Consider the following 17,221-nt stretch of genomic DNA (forward strand, 5'->3'; position numbering starts at 1 on the left):
TTTGGCCTCAGAAAAACATAAATCTTTAGTGAATGTTGTGCTGTGATAAAGAACAACAACAACAAAAAGTAAAATAAGACTTAAAAATAAGAACTTCAATAAAAGAAGTTACCAAGTGACTGAAAGGTGCAGTGCAAAATCAAATCAAAGGCAACAATATAAAGATTAAAAACATCTTTACAATAGTAAAACATTTCTATAATAGATTACATGAAAACAGCCTATCATTACAGTACACAGATTGACAGCAGCTCATTTTCACAGTTCTTTCTCAGTCAAGACTGATAGAGCTGCCAAATGCAACGTTTATTCTACTGTACAAAAGAAAATGTACATGATTTCATGCATTGGTCAAAAAAAATAATGTTTTTAACTATTAGAAAAAAGAAAAAAACGTCTGTCAGCTGTGGCTGTGGAAATGTGATGCTCAAAAAATATCTCCAGTATTTCATCCAATCACAGCAGGAATGGGAATAGTTCAGTCTTGGAGGAGTGCAGCAGTCTCTTCATTTCCATCTGCAGAAACCCGAGGAGATTTGCTGTACATCATGAACTGCACGGATATCTGAAGAAAAGTGTTAAGGCAAAAAAGCTGATACATTTTCAAACTATCCTGAATGAATTTAAAGGGGTCATCGGTTGCCCATTTTTCACAAGGTGCTACGATTCTTTAGGGTCTTCGTGTAAAGTTTGTAACATACTTTGGTTGTGTAAAACAACTCCCTTTTTACCTCCTCAAAAACTCTTGTCTCTTTAAATGATAATGAGCAACTGCATGTGACACAAGACAAGTAAAGTGCTGCCATGGCAACCTGTCTTGGTGGACAGTATACAAATGGCTGAGGGCGGAAATATGCAAATACGGGACAGTCCGTCAGTGGTCGTGGGCGAAGCATGAGCAATACGTCATCATATTTCTCAGAAAATCCAAACGGCTTGATTATTGAGAGTGTTTAGGCTTTTTGAGGATAGTGAATGGATTTTTTTCATTGAATGGTGGTTGTGTCCACACACTGCAAAGATACATTTATATGCAAACACCATATAAGTTAATTTTGCATCCGATGACCCCTTTAAACAACAAGGCTCAGTGCTCAGGGGACTCTGACAAATGTGCTTCACATGAAAGGAAGTCACATGACTTCAGATATGTAGTTGGATGCTTTGGCAACGATCAGAGTTTTGTCAATATACGTGACCTCAAGTGATCCAGAATGTCAAACGCACGATTACTCAGACATTTATGCAATGTTGTCTAGAATATCAGTCACGTGACCTTTGACTGCATGTTCTCATAACAAACTTTTGTCAATTAATCAATTTGTGCATTTTTCCCAACACAGTTAAACCTGATGCATTGTATAAAACAATAATCCATTATTCAATTATTAAAATAAAACCTTTATATATTCAAATATATAAAAAGATAATAAAATAAATCCTGCTTTAAGAGCATTATGACTTTTTGTATGGAATTTTTCTCACAACATTTCATGAGCCCGTTTAGTCCTCCATATTCCATTTCACATCTTTTTGTGGCTGTAGGTCCATGAGGACTGTGTTCAATAATCCTCTCCCAGCTCAGTGGCTTAAAAGGATACGAGAAGGTCCAGTGAGAGCGTTCCCAGGCTGCCGATGAGCCAGGGGAGGTGGTGCACGAGGTAGCTGGTCTCTCCCTGCCCTGGATCTGGGTTCTTCATTATCACACTGATGCCATATGTTGTGTTTCCCAGAATTACCAGAGCAAACAGGAAAAAAGATACGCCCTCTGTTGACTTCCTTCGATACTGCAAGACAGCAAAATATATTTACATTACACTAAAGCTACGTTCGGACTGCAGGTAAATGTAGCCTAAATCTGATGGTTTTTTTTGCTCATATGAGATGTCCACATGGAATCTGATTTCAATTCTGATTTGGGCCACTTCCATAATGTGGTTCTAAATCCCATACACGTCAGATGATTTGCAATGCGACCTCAATCTGAACAGTCATATCGGAATTCAAGAGACTTTTACATCACTCTAGAGCAACATACGTCACAATTCTGTTCACGAGAGTCACTTTAGGTATCACACATACCCAAAGTTATCAAGACTGTTGTGAAAGGTGTCAGTTGAAATAATTACAGTGACAAATATACAAGCAAAACGTGGGCTTGTATCATAAATGTTTAAATATTCTGCTCTTTTTTCACACTCTTCTCTTTGTTTTTTATATTGGCTGTGCATAAATTCGCTGACTTCTGCGGCAGATCACACTATAAGCGCGTAATCGTTTACTTTATGTTCTTCGTGTTTACTTTCGTATGTCAGTGTGCTGTTTGAAGTCTTTTTATCGTTCTTTTGAGCATGCTGGTCAGTTCAGGACCTCGCCTGATACTGATTCTGGCCACATTTAAAACCACAATGTGAACAGCTATTCAAAAAAATAAATAAAAATCTGATCCGAGCAATAAATTGGATTTGAGCACTAATGGCGCTTTTCCACTGCATGGTACGGTACGGCTCGGTTCGGCACGGCACGCTTTGGCGCTTTTCCACTGCATGGTACGGTACGGCTCGGTTCGGTACGGCTCACTTATGGCGCATTTCCACTGCATGGTACGGTACGGTACGGCTCGCTTTAAATGGTACCACCTCTGTTGAGGTTCCAAGCGTACCGTACCGATACTAAAATGTGACGTGAAAACACTGCAGATCACTGATTGGTCAGACAGAATCATCAATACCAGCGTCATTGTATTTACGACACGAGACACTAAACCCGCTAGATTTAAATAGCCAGTAGACAACAGCCAACGCTGTAGCGCCTGTTTTAAAAGTATTTGCTTAAAAAAAAGCATAAACTTCAAAAAAAAGAAGAAAGAAAAGCTGAATCGTGGTCAGTGGACGAGGTGCAGCCGTTCTTCTCGTTGGTTGCCGAGGAGTGGATGGGGAAACACGGAATGGAAAATTCGCATTTAATATGATGATGTAATGGCAGTAGAGACGGTAACTATAACGATCAGTCCCACCCACTTTGAAGCGGTACTAACTGCAGTGGAAAAGCAACCGAGCTAAAGCGAACCGTGCCGTACCGAGCCGAGTCGTACCACGCAGTGGAAAAGCGAACCGATCCGTACCATGCAGTGGAAAAGCGCCATAAGGCTCGCAGTGTGAATGTAGCCCCAGAAGCAACATATGTATATATTTATTTCCCAGATTCATGCTACATATGCATTCAGATATGTATGAAATAATAATTGTAGCTGTATTAAAAGCATACATCAAATTACACTTTTGATGCCAGTGTTTTTTTAAGTTGCCAGCCTGCATGAGCCATGTTGTATCATATTCACAAAACTTTCATGGCCCACAGAATATTCTGTTGTATGAATATGTAAATAATAAGTTATTCTATATTTAATTTTGACCATGGCTTATCTTGCAAAGAAAAAATGAAGACGATGTGTGTGAAGCAAGTGGTGGTTTGTTGTTGTCGTTCTAATTGCGTCATCAGGTTCTGCGCTCCTATTGGTTTTAGATTTGACGGTTGTCGTAGAAGTCGCACTACAGAACACTGCCAGAATTTCGTCAGAGGTTAATTTTAAATCACAATGGTCATTAATCGGCTGTCGGTAAACATGTCTGACTAGCGATCAAAGTCTTCCGATTTTGGACAAGGATCAGAGGAATCTTAGGATTCGCAAAATTTGTCTCAGCCAAATCGTGGCCAAAATCATACAGTGTGCACCCTGATTTAATAGTCCTAAAAAAATAGACTATATATATTTTGCTAAAACAGAAGAAAACTATAAATCAATTAAAATGTCTTTCTTTTAATTATGGGGTAAAATATGACCTGGACATGTTCTTGATAGATTATGTGAGAATCAACATCAGTGTAAAACTTACATTAGTGTACATCTGTGGCAATCTGGAGCATAAATAGAGTACTGAAGATATAGAGCCGATGAAAAAGCCTATAATCTCCTTTGTTGAGAAGGGCTGAAAAACATGAAAACATTAAGTCCCAAACCAATGCTGAAACCACGTAAATGAATTAAGTGCAACTCGATTCAGTGATAAAAGCAACTCTAGTTACCTGCACCGAACCGTTGTCCCCCTCCACGGCCAGCAGCGCCCGACCCTTGAACCCCGCGGGAATCTGATCCTCTAGGGCAGAGCGAGGGAGGCTAAGGAGGGAAGATGTAATTCCCAGAAGACACAGCATACTGACTGCATTTAGCAATGCACTGTTACTCTCTACAGAGGAGAAAGACAGTTCCATGAATCAGTGTTTCAGGCATCAGCACAATCTTATACCAGACCGTGAAGGCCGAGGGTCGGGGAGGAATATACAGTAGAGACGTTCTCGAGCAGTGTTATTCTTAACTAAAGCTATTAAAAATAAGTTCTGGGAATTGAAATGAAGCTGAAATCGAATAAAATATAAATATTACATAAAAAATGAATGAAAGCAAGGCATGTCCTTGAAAGCAATTACATATAGCCTACTCAAAACACATTCAACCAACATTACAAGTCTCAAGCCAGGCATGATTTCCAACTCACCCCTAGATGCTTTATTCTTTAGTTTATAATACATGTACATAAACAGCATTAGCATGTCTGCCAGGACGTAGTACACTGCAGTGTATTTCTAAAGGAGAAACAAGGGGTTGAGGAATATAAAATATTAATAATAATAATATAACCAGGCTTTACTTTAAACTACAGCTAAATTAAGATCAATCATTAATCAATTAGGGTGATTTTCTTGAATCTACATAATTAATTTAGCACAGATGTTATCCAAAGCAACAAATGAAAAATGTGACAATTGTTCCTCACCTGTAGTGGAAGTTGATCAGCTAAGAACGATCCAATAAGATTACACGAGTCACCTGCCAGCCACAATAACAGAAACCAAATAGACAGAGCGCTGTCCATATTCCCTGTCTTGCAGGAGTTGTAGTATTGCCTACAGTAACAGACAGTATGATCTCATTATATCTTATCATGTGCAAAATGTTTTTTTTACACTACCGTTCAAAAGTTTGGGGTCTGTAAAATGTAATTTAATGCTTTTGAAATTAGTCTCTTATGCTCACCAAGGCTACATTTATTTGGTACAAAAATACAATAAAAAACTAATTTTGTGAAATATTATTACACAGTTTAAAAACTGTTTTCTGTTTGAATTAAAATGTAATTTATTCCTGTGATGATAAAGCTGAATTTTCAGCATCATTACTCCAGTCTTCAGTGTCACATGATCCTTCAAAAATCAATCTAATGTCCTGATTTGCTGCTCAAGAAAGATTTCTTATTATTATGAATGTTGTAAACAGTTGTGCTGCTTAATATTTCTGTGGAAACCATGATCTTTTTTTTCTTTTTTTAGGATTCTTTGATGAATAGAAGGTTCAAAAGAACAGCATTTGTACCAAATAGAAATGGTCTTTACTGTCACTTTTGATTAATTCAATACATCCTTGCTGAATAAAAGTATTACTTTCATTAAAATCTTACTGACACCAAACTTTTGTATAGCAGTGTATGAGTGTTCAAAATTACAGCTGTGCCTGAATGAACATTTTATTACTAATATGGCAAAACTGAGGCATACACAGAGCAACATCATCCTCCAATAAGAGTTGGCGTACTTACGGTAGTGAGGACACCATGAAGCAAACTATCGACAGCAGTCCCAGAACCACACTGGCAACGTCCCTGGAACCCTGGGCACATTCCCCAAGTCCATACCAAATCCACTCGATCCCATGTGGGCAGAGAGAGCTGAAGTTTCCATCACCACCGAGCACAAGCCCGTCCGACATCCCTTGAAAAACAGCAGTAATGAAACATAACAGAAGTAAAATTCCACCTAATTTGCATGTTCTTCTGAAAACTGATGTGTTGTTGATACGGCAAACGTTAACAGTGAGTGCAGTGCTGTTAAAACAGTTATAGCTGAAGCAGAAGACATTACAAATAAATACATTAGCGCATTACCTGTGGTGTAGATGTTCAGCTGCTGAGGTAGAAATGTAGAAGTATGTGGCTCTTATGCCGCAGTCACCTAGAGAAGAAAACAAACAAGTCGTCAAAACAATGAGGACATCGCTTAGCGCTGTGATTGGATGGTTGAAGCGCGACGTCATCATACAGGAAAGCAGCGCCGGAGTGGTTTAGACAAGATCAAACCACTAACATCGCTCTAGTGATGGGAAGTCCGACTGGTTTTTGCGAATAGTTTATTTTGAACAGTTCGTTTGACAGTTCTGTTAAAAGAACGATTCAGCTTTATTTTGCGTCGTGACGTAAATGCATCACGTGTTTCATGAAACACAAACGTTCCATTAAAGCTGTTAGGCCTTTATCACACTTCCGCGTTCAACTGTGATAAAGGCCTATTATGATATGTTACTTCTTGAATTACATTAAACAATAATAATTGTTCTAAAAATGAGCACCATCTTGCTTGATTTTTTATTTGTATTTTTTGCGTTTTATAATATATAGAAACATTGTTTCTACATGCTTTGATAAAACTCGTGATTAAGAGGCAAACATTGTTATAATTTCAACTGCTGATATATTAAGGTAGCTGAAGAACCGCTCGAATGATTCAGAATCGTGAATGAATCATTCAGATAAGTTTTGTGAACCGGTGAAATGTGAAATGTTCAGCAGTTTAAACCCTTCAGTGTGCAAGTCGTAGCTTGTCATTTTCGCAATCACCGATTAAGGAAAGAAACTAAAGTCTCACTATGATTTGATGCTAAGAAACCTGTTATCTAATAAACAATGTATTGTACTTTGATGCTAAAAACCTCTTATCTAATAAACAATATATATTACTGATGCTTAAGCTTTGTAACAATATATGTACAGGTCATTTTCCCACTGCTTTGGTCGGGGAGTGTCAAACAAAGAGGCACTAACATGGTGATCAACATGTCTCACATTTTCACAAAACGGTGTGAAATGAATTGTTTTTTGTAGCAGTACACTGTTGATTAACTGTTGCGTCCAGAGCTTCGAGCCGCGTGTAAATGAACATTTCTTACTAAAATAAGTCACGTGTTTAAATAAAAAGTATAGGTGATCTTAACGAAAAAAAAATTTGTTTAATCGTTTCTTTACCTTGTCAAAGTAACGCTCCGTCACCTCCAGACTCAAACAGCTCCGCTCATATCAGCTGATCATCACGCCTGACTTCACAACTGCCCATTCAGCAAAACGTGACGCAAAAAACGATTTCTTACGAGTATAAAACCTACAGTAATGGAGTCATGTCTGTTTACACGAGTGTATAGGGCGCAGAATGTATAAAATGAAGAGGTGAAATTTGTAGTTGTCACCATTTTTGCTCCATCGAGCATTTCTCAAAGGTAGGTTCGTTTGTTAAGCCATCATCTGTATAGACATAACTTAAAGTCTTGACTACATTAAGCTGTTCACTGTTATTGCCCAGGAAACAAGATACAATACAAAACACACTGACTGAACACAGGTTTTTGCATTTGTGGAAACATGTCTAAATGAATTAAGTTTCCATAAAAATCAAATATCATTGCATGAATATCAAACCATTCTGAAATGTGACAAAGTAAATTTAGTATTTACAGCTGTCCCCAATCTGACACCTAAAAAATTCCATTGGCATGAAACAGTTGAACCTTTTAGTTCAAATCTACCTTCATTATATAGTAGAATAGTCTGAATGTATGTCAATGTGCAATCACTTGGTGAAAATATGATAGTAATTCTAGTTTGAAGAATACATTTCACAAAATATATTCTAATTTAAAAGGGTTTTTATCATTTTAAAAACATAAATTAAACTGCGTTAATTTATTCTAATAAAAAACTAATTTAATATTTTAAAATTCTTCCCTCAATATTTAAGACTGTAACCCTTATACATGTAACACTGGCATTCCTGTAGTTTATGTATTATTGGAATAAAAAGCAATGCTTGTTGAAAGGACTTTTGTATGTGCCACAGACACACATCTACTATGTTTTATAGCTTTTGAAGGGTCTATGATTAAACTTTAAAACAATACAGAGGTCACCATTTTATTGAAAATAAAGATCAAATGTTCTCCTATTGAAGGGATTTAAACTGTAGGAATAAGAAAATACACATGCAAAGGAAGCAGGTGGACCATATGATAAACTTTATCATACAATGGGAGAGAGAGATGAGTGTATCATTTATAAAGTATCATTCACAATAGATTTACAAATATAATAATAATAAGTCATAGTTTAAGAAAAAAAGAAAAAAAAAAAGAATGTTATATACTAAATCAGACCAAAACAAGACTATTTAAATCTGTACAAGTGTCTTCATCGACACTCAACGATTCATTCTTCGTCCTCCGAAGACAATGCCACAATGCAAGTTTGAAAGTTCTCACGTAGTATGTACAATGGATCGTCGGGGTGGGGGACAACATGAAACAAATGAAGCATCTGAATCGCATCAGTTCCAGAATTATCCCACCCTTCAGAGAGCAGGATAAGACTTGAGAGGAAGACAGTTTATTTCTTGCAGACGTTTCCTGTTTCTTCACTTGATGTGCATCAGCTTCTCAGCATCCACTTTTAAACGTTTGCGTTTTGGTTGTACCACATCTTCGTCGGAGTCCTCCGATTCCTCTTTATCGGCCTCGGGTCGTGTCTCCTTCTCCGCGACTACTGGGAACGTCTGGTCGGGAAAAATCTCCAGCAGTTTTTCCTCGAAGCGCTGACTCACAGCTTTGCCCGCCTCTGCCACTTCCGAGTCGGCCTAGGAGAGGGAGGAGAAGGGAAAGAGTGTGGAAATGTGAGGAAAGGGGGAGGAGAAAGTGGGTGGAATGAACGGGTGAGGAGGAGAAGAGAATCACAGAAAGGGTTAAAACTCCAGTTTCGGCTGCTTTGGGTGCCAGCACTGCTGAACCCATCGGTGTGGTGTACAAAACATCTTACCTGAACATTACTCTGTTTCTCCTCATCATAAACCTGGATTATTCGAGACATCTAAAAAGGGCAACGACAGCACACAAAAAAAAAAATACAAAAGAAAGGGGGGGAAGAAAGATTTTATACCATAAACACAGTGAGGTCACAACCTCATCTGTATTTAAAAATGTCCAAGGAGCACAATTTTTGGTTTGCTCATAATAAATGCCTTTCAGTTATAAGGCATAAACAAACAGCCTCTCTAAATAAACATGAAATCTAGAAGGGGATTTGCCTTAAAATATTCAACAACAAAAAAACAAGTTGCAGTTATGCTGACAGACCCAAACTAAATGCAACAGATAGAGGGAAAAATTACATAAAATTCAAAAATAGTTAATAATAACGTGCTTCTTTGACATGAATGCCAGTCATCAAGTCTTGTGAAGACTTGAAAATGTCTCCCTCATTTTGCAGTTTATTTTTAGACAGAAATAAACATTTCAGAAACCTCACTGAAGTATCACAATGACAGTGTGAAGTGCTACAGTATTTAACATGGGTGTCTTGGAGGACTATAGATAAAAGTAATTTTCCTCCACAACAAACACGTATTTCTGCACTTCAAGCATTCTGAGGCCACTGATGATGAACCCAAACCCTCAAACAGATCAAATCCATCCACTGAAATCACCTAAAGTGGACATGAAGGAATGTACACATCCTTTGGTGAAACAGAAGCCAAACAATCCCTATAAAACGTTTGTGCGTAATAATCACATCTTTCATTTTATTAACGTATTGCCACTGAGTTTTACTTTCAATAACACAAACCTCATCAAGTGGCAAAAATTACATCTGTAAACTACAATCATGGCTTTCTAAGGGATATAAAACTAAATCAAATCAGTTGTATACATAATGTGATTTTAAAAGCATCAGTGCCATTTATTTTTATTTTACAGTCACTAAACACTCTACATACACACTTTAAAGACCCCATGAAATAGAAATGAGAGTTGTGGCTTTTAGTCCATGTATGTTTGCTTTAAAGTTATTAATATTACACTAGTCTACTCCAAAAAGCGGACAGAATTCACTCGCTCTCTAGAATGAGTAAGTTCCTCGTTACGACTTGCAAAACTCCCAATTAAAGCATATTGGCAAAAAGTCAAGACCCACCCGAACTTCCGGTATTAATATGAAATGCATAAACTTACACTCGTCAAGTTTTCTTCATGGGGTCTTGAATGAATGTCAGAAGGCATGAACGACTGCAAAACTGACATTTACATCATGCATTTGATTGTTATTTTAATTTTTATTGTTCAAAAGAAAAGTGCTGAACAATAATCAAATGTCTCAAACAAAATGTAATAAACATCTCTTTAACGGAGTGAAAAAGTGTGTTAGCCCTTTGACACACTAGTGCAACATCCAAAAAGAAAAACAGCGCCGCTGATTAAAGCTCAGCTCGGCTGAAACCATTCCTTTAATTGTTAGTACTGGACTGGTGAACATATGAGGAAGTAAAAGCATGCAATCCATCACATGTTCATGCTGTGTTGGCTTTAGTGTGTTTCATACTCTCCAAATACTCGTTTCTTACATGCAACATCCCATCACACCCCCCACACAGGTTAAGGACATTCCCCGTACTCACCTCATTAAATTTGGCACAATTGCTAAAGACCAGGCGCACGTCGGACACAAACTCTGTAGTGCTCTTGTAATGCAGAGGATGTTTTCGCTGTAGTTTCCGCTTTACCAGGGTCAAGTCCATTGGATGCTTTATTATTTTATAGTAATTTGGTACCTGGAGAGAAATCAAGGCTTCAGCATTAAAACAATAACGTTGCAGACATGCGGCTCTCTTCCAACACCAAATAATCTACCCATCGACTCGACATTTTTAGGTATGATATGTGCATCCCAATGAAAAAGCACTATTATTAAAGCTAAAATTAAAATATAAAAATAAAAGATCTTTCAAAATAGTAATCAATAGATACTATAATACTACATAAATAATGGGAAAGAAGGGAAATAGTCATTAAAAACAAACATTTCAAGAATATAGACAGAAAAAGGTTCCATCTAATTAAAATGTTAAGTTTTTGCTGCTTGGATCTTCACCTAATATCTAGAATTTCTACAGTACCCCTTGTAAGGAAAGTCAATTTACTCAGCTGGCATCTTAGTAGCACCCTCCAGTCATGCAAGTACAGCTCATATATATTATAAATGGGGAAAGACCGAGTTCTGTTTGTCAATGACTACATTTACATGCACCTTCATAATGCGTTTATAATGAGATTTAGGCAATATTGCGATTAAACTTTCCCTCATGTAAAGTTTAAAAGTCCTGTTCTAATGGTTAGAGAGTCAGTCGGGATCGAGTCTCAATACCTGCAGAAAATGACTGAGGTGCCCTTGAGAAAGACACCTAACCCCCAATCTCTCCTCGGGCGCCACAGCAATTTCGAGTGTGTCTGTCCACAGTTTGCAGTGTGTTTACTAGTCACTCCTTCTAATGTGTGTGCACTAACTTAAACGGGTTAAATGCAGAGGACAAATTCTGAGTATGGGTTACCATACTTGGCCTTCACGTCACTTTCGCTCGTAATCCTAGCAATGATAATCTTAGTAAAACGGGGTGTATGCTGATTTTAAATCGCAATAAACAGGCATGTAAACATTTTAATCACATCTATTCTACTCTGACCAAAGTGCGCATGTGCATTTTTGGCATGCTGAAGAAACTGTGCTGTGTTGACAACACTGCATGACATGAATATAATGCAGTATATTGATGGTTGAAACGTTTTAGATGCATCACAGGAAAACTGACTGAGGCCCAATACCAAAGAATCGCCAAACAAATCCGTGTCCGCTGGAGGAGCTTGGCCAGCAACACTTGGCTATGTGAGTTCATCATTTGAACTGTGCATTGAGGTATGCGAATAATGGTGGTATAAATAACCACAAATCTTAGAAAATAATCAGAATAATAAAAATTGCAAGTAAACAGAAGCAAAGAGGTTTGCTCGAGTCATGTAAACAATTAATTAGAAATAATCACATTATTGGTGCACATGTAAATGTAGTCATTGCAACCTTTAAATTACATTTTATATCAGGCATAAAATCTGACAACAATGACATCATAAATTGTGTTGCCTTAGAAGGCAGATCGCTAAGTAGACAACAGGACCGCTCACTGTTTTAGAACAGAACTATGGACTACAGAAAGTACAGTAGTCATGTAAGAACAAAGTGAAGTGGTATATAAGACAACATTATTACCAGTCAACCGGATGCATTATTGCATTCACTCAATAACGTAATTACGCAAGAATCATATTCCCGCTATGACAAATAACAGCAGGAAATGGCCAGGAGGCTCAATACATGTTGGAAAACAGATGAATGGAGTCACTACAGAAATACATGTGAGCGATGCTGCTGTTTATTAAAATAGTGTTAATGACCAAGCAGAGAGGCAGCAATTAAATGCTACAGATCATATTGAACAATGGTCCAATTACACATCTGAGCTTTGCCCTTTAAGAACACTTCATGAGAAATATCTGCTTTTATGGGAAATGAGGATATTGTGGTCTTGATGGAAACTCACCGATGCAGGAACGGGCTCTTGAAACTCCGTACTGAGCTCATGACAGAACACATGCAGCAGCACGCGCTCACATCGCTACAAAACACAAGAAGAAACTTAAAGAATCTGCAATTCTGCAAAAACATTAACTTTGTTGGAAAAGGTTTATAGATTATGGCCCAATCCCAATTCACCCCTTGGCCCTACCCCTCCGTTTTGCGTGTGCACGTGAAGGGGTAGGGCTGTCTCAATTCTCTTTTGGTTGGAGGGGTAAGTGGAAGGGCCAGATAGCCCTTGAAACGAAGATTTTTCGGGACCACACTTCAAACGAAGGGGTATGAGAAATGTAAAGACCATACTGGGTCACTCAGGTTCATGTTTTAGCAAAGTAAATATTTTAGAGCCAAACAATCTCTCAATATACTGTATGTATTTTATATTACATAATATAGTGTGTCATGTGAAGTATTGGGATAAATTAATGACGAGATTCCTCGTAAAAAGGAATCTTACTTGGCCAATCTACCAATACGGGGTAAAGTAAAAAGAGATCCCTGTTATGTGACTATTGTTGTGTGTATTGTATGTTTCTCTGTGACTCACTCTTTGGTCCCCTGGACTCATTGCCGTCTCACTTTTGTCCTTCTTACTGGGTGAATCGTCATCAGAGTTGTATACCATCTCTGGATTTGTGAGACTTCTGCAGAACGTGCACATCCAATCTCCACTGCAGCAGAAGAGGGTACAAACACATGATTAACACAAAAATCAGGAATTAAAGCCTTAAAACCTAAAGGGAACAGATTTCACAAAGTCTTTCATCTGTTATACTACTTCTATGACATTTACAGTAATTTATTTCTGTACTCATCTTTTTTTCCCAGGTTAAGTGTTAGTGTAAGGCCAAACAAAATAATTAACACCACAATTAAAAAAAGTTTGTCCAGACAAGCACCCCTGTACATGCCAACCCGAAGGTTAAGGCTAGCCTCACCGGCAGTTAAACTGGAATTGAGAAATAAATAAAAAAAACAGCTTTTATTGAAACTTCATTTAATTTTTTTTATCTTGTCACGTTATGACGTAATAGTCGGACAAAAGCCACCCGACCAGTAAAAATGCATGTAGTGACCAGGTGTAAACAGGCCCTTAGAAAATTATATAACTTGTTGCTGGTGGTACAACCCTTACTTCATAAAATAAAATAATTTATGACAACAATATGTCATGTCATACAATAAAATGCTATTGATGGCATCTTCATTTTAAATAAAACAAAAGTGATTTATGAATATAATAATATGGCATGTTAAAACTCAAACTACAATAAAATAAAACAAACTATTCATTCATGATTAGAAATGCTAAATAAAAAAAATAAAAAAATGAGTCATTTATGAATTGAAATCTAAATGCATTATGATTTGATTAAATATGAAAAATTGTAACACCATTAAAGGGATATTTCACCGCTGGAAAGATGAATGTGTATTTAAATTGGGTCATTTATGTAGTAAAAATGTGAAATTATTTTAGAAGTTGGTGCCTTCTAGACTGAGAAAAGCCAGAACATGTATTTTTGGCTCATGTGGAAGAAAGACAACAACTTTCAGAATGCACTTGCTTCACTGCCCTACGAGGCCTCCCAAGCCACGCCTACCGGTTACAGAGGGCATTATCGGAAGCAATGATACAACTAGGCTACTAGTTGACTCGAAACTGAAAAAACGCTGTTTTATCGTGAGATCTCACCCCCTATGGGCGGGTTGAAAACATGCAGAACTAGCTCCTACTACTGGCTGTAGTCTCTAGCCTCTGGCCAAAAAAAGCCTCAGATGACACCAAATGTGTTGCATTGTCTGTGTAAATAAAGCCACATTCTTTACCTGGGAGAAGATTTGAGTGTTGGGATATGGCAGGTCATGTGGAAGACTTTAGGACAGCGATCACAGCACAGCAGTTCTCCACCGTTCTGACACACCGCACACCAGTCCTCATTCGGGTCGTCTTCCTTTCCTACAGTGGTCTGGCTGTTTGCGTTTGCAGTGCTTCCCCGCTGACTTCCATTTGACCCTGTGGTCCCATTGGTTAGAGGTGCACTGAAGTTTGGGTTCGTACAAGATGAGAGATGATCACTTTGTGGTTCAGATTTAACATTTTCACCTAGTGTTCTTAAAATGTCCTGGACTGAACCGGTGGACACAGAGCCGAGGATGGGAAGAGGGGGAGTAACACTTCCTTCTGGGCTGCTCATCTGGTTGAGCAGAAATAAGAACAAGAAAGACATTGTGCAAAATGAAACAAACTGTATCAAAACCAGAAAGAACAGGTTTAGCATTTTGGGAACCAAAAGGGGGAAAAAACTTTTTCGATATATATATATTTTTCCACATCATTATAGTTTTTGGGTCATATAAAACAAATCACATATTAATTTGTATTTATTATTATTGTACTAAACGTGAAGGTACAAGGTGAAAATCATGCTTTACATTCACAATTTTTAATGTTTCAGCTCATTTTGACCTTAAACTTTCTCTTTGTCCTTGTTACATGTACTTACTATAGTAATAACAGTATATTATGCATTATTTAATGCAACTGACCCTAAAATAAACCCTTACCCTAATCCTATAAGTACATTCTGTTAATCAATATTACTCAGTATTTATCTGTGTAAATACACTGTAAAAAAAGAACACCTTAAAATAAACTGTGCTATGTGGGGTCTCTTCACAAAAACAAACTTTTTTGAGTCCAAGGAGGTTATAAAAAAGAAACAAATGGAAACATTTGGGACTAAGTCACGAGTGTAAATTGCAAGCTCAAGGTAAATACCATGCAAGCACTCCGTCTGCCATCTTTACAGCGTTCTGTTTTGATGTTTGCTCCAGAAAAGCTACACTCTTCCTCAACTCCCGGCTCCTGTTTGACTTTCACCTGGTCCACTGTCGTATTCCCCGTTCCAGGTCTACTGGCTGACCCACAACTAAACACACAAACAAACAAAAGGCACACCTTAACAATTTAGCATGCAATGTCTCAACAATATTCGGAATCAAATACATAATTCTCTTTGTTCAGTTCTAAGCTATAATCAACAGCTGGTAAAAAAATAGAAATAAATCATTTTAAACATGAAAGATGAAAGGACTGAGGTAAAAAAACACATTGAATGCTGACCTGCCCCGACTGCCCGTGCTTGACGTGCTGGACGGACGAGCTGGAGTGTGAGAATTAGATAAACCTTGTGAATGAGAGACACAGAAAGAGCATGTTAAAATAAAAAAATCTTTAGAAAATTAAAACGGTAGCAGATATTGATCTATCTGAGGGCAAACACCAGTCTGAATTTTATTTACGTTTTAATAATGCATAATCTTCCTTAAAATCTCAAATATCCACAAAATGCAAAATAAATCAGAATTTTGTAAAATTGCAATAAAAAAAAATAAACTTAATATATGATGATGATTATTGCTGACATGACAATGAAACTTCGGATGCCAATTAAGTGTTTTAAGAAATTGCATTTATGACCTTTAGCTATTTATTCACTTTGAATCATACAAATAATTTACAAATGTATGACTTCATTTCAGGCTTTGTTTAAAAAAAAAATGCATGAGGTAGAATTATATGAATAATATTTGAAATATTTACAATGTTTAAAACATGAGCTCATTCGGAGCAGTAAGAACTCTACTGCACATTTTATTGCCTTTCTATACACGCTTAATATTTCCTTTTTTGAAATAACAATAATCGTGGTAATCAAATAACCATGATGTAATAATGGTGAAAAGCATTTATATGCTAGCTAGGAGTTGTTGGTGAGATTGGTTGTGTGGTGGTGAGGAAGTACACCATTTGGTGCACATTAACGATGGCGGGGGGGCTAATGCAGCCTTAGCCCCAGGGTTGGTGCATATGGTTGCACTGGAGATTATGCCATACGGACCCAGAGGCACTGAGCATGCATTAATGGTGCCAACAGAGCCAGCAAAGTCTTAGCCCCTCGGGGTTGGCGCGTATGGTCGGATGGGAGTTTCCGCCATACGGTACTGAAGGCACGAAGAGTATGGAATATATAAATATTATACATATAAAATACTAATCTGCATTCATATTTCATGACATTATTTAAATGTATGCTAATCTACACTTACATTTGAATCCCAAAACAATGCGTGTCAAAAATTCATGTCAAAGGTCTATTGCAAAAATGTCCACATGCGAGAGTACCTGATGATCCTGGGGAATGTGTTGAAGGTCCCGGTGAGGGATTGGTGGGGCCAAGAATAGGATATGAACTAGCAGAAATATATCGACTGAGAAGGTTATCCAGTGTGCTCGAACCGGCATCTTCAAGCTGGTGATTATAAAAACAGTCCGTTTTTTGCAACACAAGAACTCTAAAACAATTCAGCTTTGTCTTCGCTTAGGTTATGAAGCATTTGTTATATGAAGAACAATAATAGCAGATCCAAGTATAGGGATTGTCTTTGTCTCATTGCCTTAGGTGCCTTAAACGTAATTATGTTTAGAATCTTTATTGCATTTGGGCCCAAAAGTTATTACATTTAAATGCTTTATTACATTCAGACTCAAAAGTTATTACATTTAGGTCCTTTATTACATTTCCACACAATTATTAGATTTGTGC

The 17,221-nt window shown here is 37.5% G+C and overlaps 2 protein-coding genes and 1 long non-coding RNA gene across 5 annotated transcripts in view; 1 reads left to right on the top strand and 2 right to left on the bottom strand.

Moving 5' to 3' along the window:
* Window positions 1-7,262, bottom strand: slc66a1 (solute carrier family 66 member 1). The gene is made up of 9 exons (XM_082189179.1): window positions 7,134-7,262; window positions 6,000-6,066; window positions 5,655-5,826; window positions 4,836-4,965; window positions 4,557-4,644; window positions 4,087-4,247; window positions 3,897-3,989; window positions 1,602-1,787; window positions 1-565 (listed from the first exon to the last, which is right to left on the bottom strand). Exons 3-9 carry the CDS (start codon window positions 5,822-5,824, stop codon window positions 479-481), a joined length of 915 nt encoding a protein of 304 aa, XP_082045305.1. The 5' UTR covers window positions 5,825-5,826; window positions 6,000-6,066; window positions 7,134-7,262; the 3' UTR covers window positions 1-478.
* LOC309513397 lies at window positions 7,223-8,291 on the top strand. Its single transcript, XR_014211441.1, has 2 exons — window positions 7,223-7,346; window positions 7,386-8,291. It is a non-coding gene; the product is annotated as an uncharacterized lncRNA (long non-coding RNA).
* Window positions 8,152-17,221, bottom strand: part of trim33 (tripartite motif containing 33) — a 22,574-nt gene continuing 13,504 nt past the window's right edge. Inside the window, exons 12-21 of one of the 3 annotated variants that reach the window (XM_082189138.1) lie at window positions 16,801-16,927; window positions 15,739-15,802; window positions 15,394-15,544; window positions 14,719-14,809; window positions 14,442-14,628; window positions 13,159-13,282; window positions 12,577-12,651; window positions 10,603-10,755; window positions 8,967-9,017; window positions 8,152-8,787 (exon numbers count right to left, since the gene is read on the bottom strand). In XM_082189138.1, the coding sequence (XP_082045264.1) occupies window positions 8,569-8,787; window positions 8,967-9,017; window positions 10,603-10,755; window positions 12,577-12,651; window positions 13,159-13,282; window positions 14,442-14,628; window positions 14,719-14,809; window positions 15,394-15,544; window positions 15,739-15,802; window positions 16,801-16,927 (1,242 nt within the window). In that variant the 3' untranslated portion in view covers window positions 8,152-8,568. Of the gene's footprint in view, window positions 8,788-8,966; window positions 9,018-10,602; window positions 10,756-12,576; window positions 12,652-13,158; window positions 13,283-14,441; window positions 14,810-15,393; window positions 15,545-15,738; window positions 15,803-16,800; window positions 16,928-17,221 lie in introns of all 3 variants that reach the window. The other 2 variants (XM_082189136.1, XM_082189137.1) reach the window with 2 other exon arrangements.

This window comes from Leuciscus leuciscus (assembly GCF_965113295.1).
Source record: "Leuciscus leuciscus genome assembly, chromosome: 13".
NCBI classification, from domain to species: Eukaryota; Metazoa; Chordata; class Actinopteri; order Cypriniformes; family Leuciscidae; genus Leuciscus; species Leuciscus leuciscus.

Excerpts from the sequence above, each read along its gene's own strand:
- slc66a1 (XM_082189179.1), bottom strand. The coding sequence starts at position 5,824 with ATGTCGGACGGGCTTGTGCTCGGTGGTGATGGAAACTTCAGCTCTCTC. Across the intron at positions 4,645-4,835 it reads CTGATCAACTTCCACTACAG|AAATACACTGCAGTGTACTA; the intron begins GTGAGGAACAAT and ends TTTCTCCTTTAG. Across the intron at positions 4,248-4,556 it reads AAAGAATAAAGCATCTAGGG|AGAGTAACAGTGCATTGCTA; the intron begins GTGAGTTGGAAA and ends TCTCCTCTGTAG.